Below are 2,574 nucleotides of genomic sequence, written 5' to 3' on the forward strand. Positions count from 1 at the left end.
GTTTCTTGATATCATCTTCCACCTTCAGAAAAGATGAAGCATTGGTTTAAGTGGCTGAGAAAAACCTGGGTCAGTTCTCCTGTGTGATCCCTCCCAGGCCCTCCCCATTTCGGAACCTCTCCGCCAAATAAAGAACATGTTTTTCCCTCCAATGCTACCCTTGGCTCTGCAGCCTGTCCCAACCTCCACCCTCCTTCACCACACCACAGAGCCAGCCCAGGTCCTGTTACAGCTCATGGGGACTCAGAACTCAGGCCAGTAATGAGGAGTCTGCACCCTCACTGAGGGCTTGCTCCCCCTTCTCATAGAAGGGTCTAGAGGACCTGGGGGAGGCCTATCCAAAGAGAGGTCTTTGTATCTATGTTTCCTGGCCTTGGGTGGGCTTGCAGGCAAACCTCCTTCCTTCCCCTTTGCTCTCAGCCTCTGCTCACCCTGGAAGCTGCACCCCCTAGCTCTGAATGGGACTGCCCCTGCCCCGCCCCATTCATTCGTGACCAAGTTCAGTGGTGAGCATGGAACTCCAGCAGCCGCTCAGCCTCCCTGTCTGATTCGACTCTGCTCCAGGCAGGGCCATCAGCTGGCTCAGGATCTGGAGTGTGCAGGAGGCAGAATGGCAGGTGCATCGCCCCAGGACCCGGCCAGGAATCCCATGAGTCCAAGGGGCCTGGCCTTTTCTGAACCTCAGTCCAGACATGCTCCACTCTTCACCATCCACCTTAACTGCTGGGACCTGAGCTGCTTTCTCTGGGAATGCAGCCTTTGGAATTGGGTGGGCCAAGGCCCTCACAGCCCCCTCGTCCTGGGATTCTCCCAGATCACTCTCTTCTTAGTCTCCTCCAGGGATGCCCTTTCCCTTGACATCCTAGGTGAAGTGGCCATGCTGCTCCTCTCCTACTCTGCAGACTGCCCATGCTTGAGTTCCTGCTGCCTACAGGCCACACACCACTACCCTACCTGAATAGAAACCTGCTCTGAAACAGGTCTGAATTAGGGAAACCCTTTCAAGCTCAACAGGCCTTGAGCCTTGGTATGGGCCCCTCCCTTTGCCTCTGGCCTCTGACAGTGAGAATCCATCAGAACTCAAGGTGAGCTGCCCAGGTCATTGCCAATAGGCAACACCAGTTCTCATTCATCTGACTCATGTCAGGATGAGGAGTTCCCGGCCTCTGGGACTCTGGGAATTCTCCTTCCACGTCCTCCCATCTCACCCATCTGCCCCTCGCTCCCCTCCCAATATTGCCCCTAGTACCTGTCACTCTAAACAACTCTCCACAGCAGCCAGCTAGAATGAATCACAGGAGGATGATAAGGAGGCTCCAGGGAATGAGGGTGGTGGCCAAGGCTTTGGGGTGGGTTGTGCCTTGGGCCAGAGAGGGTGGTTCTGAAATGGAAACACAGGAGTGACAGGCCCCAAATCTTAGGAGATGCCTCCTCAGCTCCTGCCACCCCAGGTCATCCTAGAAGGCAGACCTTTTATTCTCCTTTGCTGTGGGGCAACCTCTGGGACAGGTCCTGGGGTAGGAAGGGAAAGGGGGTGTCCCCTGTCCTCAGGGAGCTCACACGGCTGCTGAGGGAAGCACAGTGACAGCACAGCCCACCCTCCTGCTCCGGAGGAAGAGGAGGTGATGTCCCAAGGCCAGGGAGGGGAGGGTCTTAGGCCCTGACATTGGAGGTGATTTTGATAGATTTACAGAAACAGACGAGGGGAGAGGAAAGAAAAGGCAATTCTAGGAGGAAGGAACACCAACAAAAAAGATACGGAAACACTATGACACCCACAGATTCGAAGTTGGTGAGAAATGCACAGTGAGTAGAGCAGAAGCAAGTGCAGGGAGGAAGAGGAGTCAGGAGGAAGAAGGCAGAGGAGGATGAGATAGCACAGGCATGCCAGCACACCCCAGGAGGAGCCTCTCATGAGGGGGTCATGTTCATACTCACTCAAACACTCACACACGCACTCACACAGACTCACACACTAGGCTGATAATATACGAACTCAAGACAGCTTCCTTTTTTCCCCTCTCACTTACTTGTTGGATCCAGCATTTGTTCCCAGTACATCAAAAATTCTTCAAGCCATGTCTTACAATCCCCCATTGAAATCTTCTGGAAGAACATGGTCACATCCCTGTTCTTCTCCCACTTCTCTTTCATCTTCTTGGCTGCAGGATGAAGCGCTGTCCACTTTCTGTTGTTTGAGTCAAAGAGGAGGAACGTCTGTCCATTGAAGAGGAACTGCCAAGATCCTCTGCCGTGTCCATGGGCTTCGTGCTCACAAGACATCTGGGCCTGCAGAATGAGGGGCTCTGCCCCATTGGAAAGAGATCAGCTCTGATCTTGACAAGTCCTGAGCCCCACCCTGCTTCCTTTCCTTGTTCCTGGACTTGCTCTCTCTGCTGCATCCTGCCCATGCTTCTCAGCCTCTTGTGTGACACAAACTTCTGGTTTATTTTTTGCATGAAACCAATAAATGCCTCTAAGTTACTACTGTGTCTGCTCCCTGGGCCATTTTAAACTTACCAATGTATATTAAATTCTCCACTTGAATGTCAGGCAGTTGCCCTTTGAGGAAAT

The 2,574-nt window shown here is 53.1% G+C and overlaps 1 protein-coding gene across 1 annotated transcript; it reads right to left on the reverse strand.

The window, feature by feature from the left end:
* Window positions 1-1,167: 1,167 nt before the first annotated feature.
* LOC113223320 (UL16-binding protein 1) lies at window positions 1,168-2,568 on the reverse strand. The gene is made up of 3 exons (XM_026452794.2): window positions 2,521-2,568; window positions 2,031-2,306; window positions 1,168-1,381 (listed from the first exon to the last, which is right to left on the reverse strand). The coding sequence occupies exons 2-3, from the start codon at window positions 2,281-2,283 to the stop codon at window positions 1,293-1,295; spliced, it is 342 nt and encodes a 113-aa protein (XP_026308579.1). The 5' UTR covers window positions 2,284-2,306; window positions 2,521-2,568; the 3' UTR covers window positions 1,168-1,292.
* Between the last annotated feature and the right edge of the window lie 6 nt (window positions 2,569-2,574).

Source organism: Piliocolobus tephrosceles, unplaced genomic scaffold (assembly GCF_002776525.5).
Source record: "Piliocolobus tephrosceles isolate RC106 unplaced genomic scaffold, ASM277652v3 unscaffolded_40794, whole genome shotgun sequence".
NCBI classification, from domain to species: Eukaryota; Metazoa; Chordata; class Mammalia; order Primates; family Cercopithecidae; genus Piliocolobus; species Piliocolobus tephrosceles.

What these genes read in the sequence shown, in the direction of transcription:
- LOC113223320 (XM_026452794.2), bottom strand. Translation starts at nt 2,283, where the DNA reads ATGTCTTGTGAGCACGAAGCCCATGGACACGGCAGAGGATCTTGGCAG. An exon ending in ACAAATGCTGGATCCAACAA is followed by an intron (nt 1,382 to 2,030) that starts GTAAGTGAGAGG and finishes TTTCCATTTCAG; the next exon opens with AACCACCCTCTCTGGCCCAA.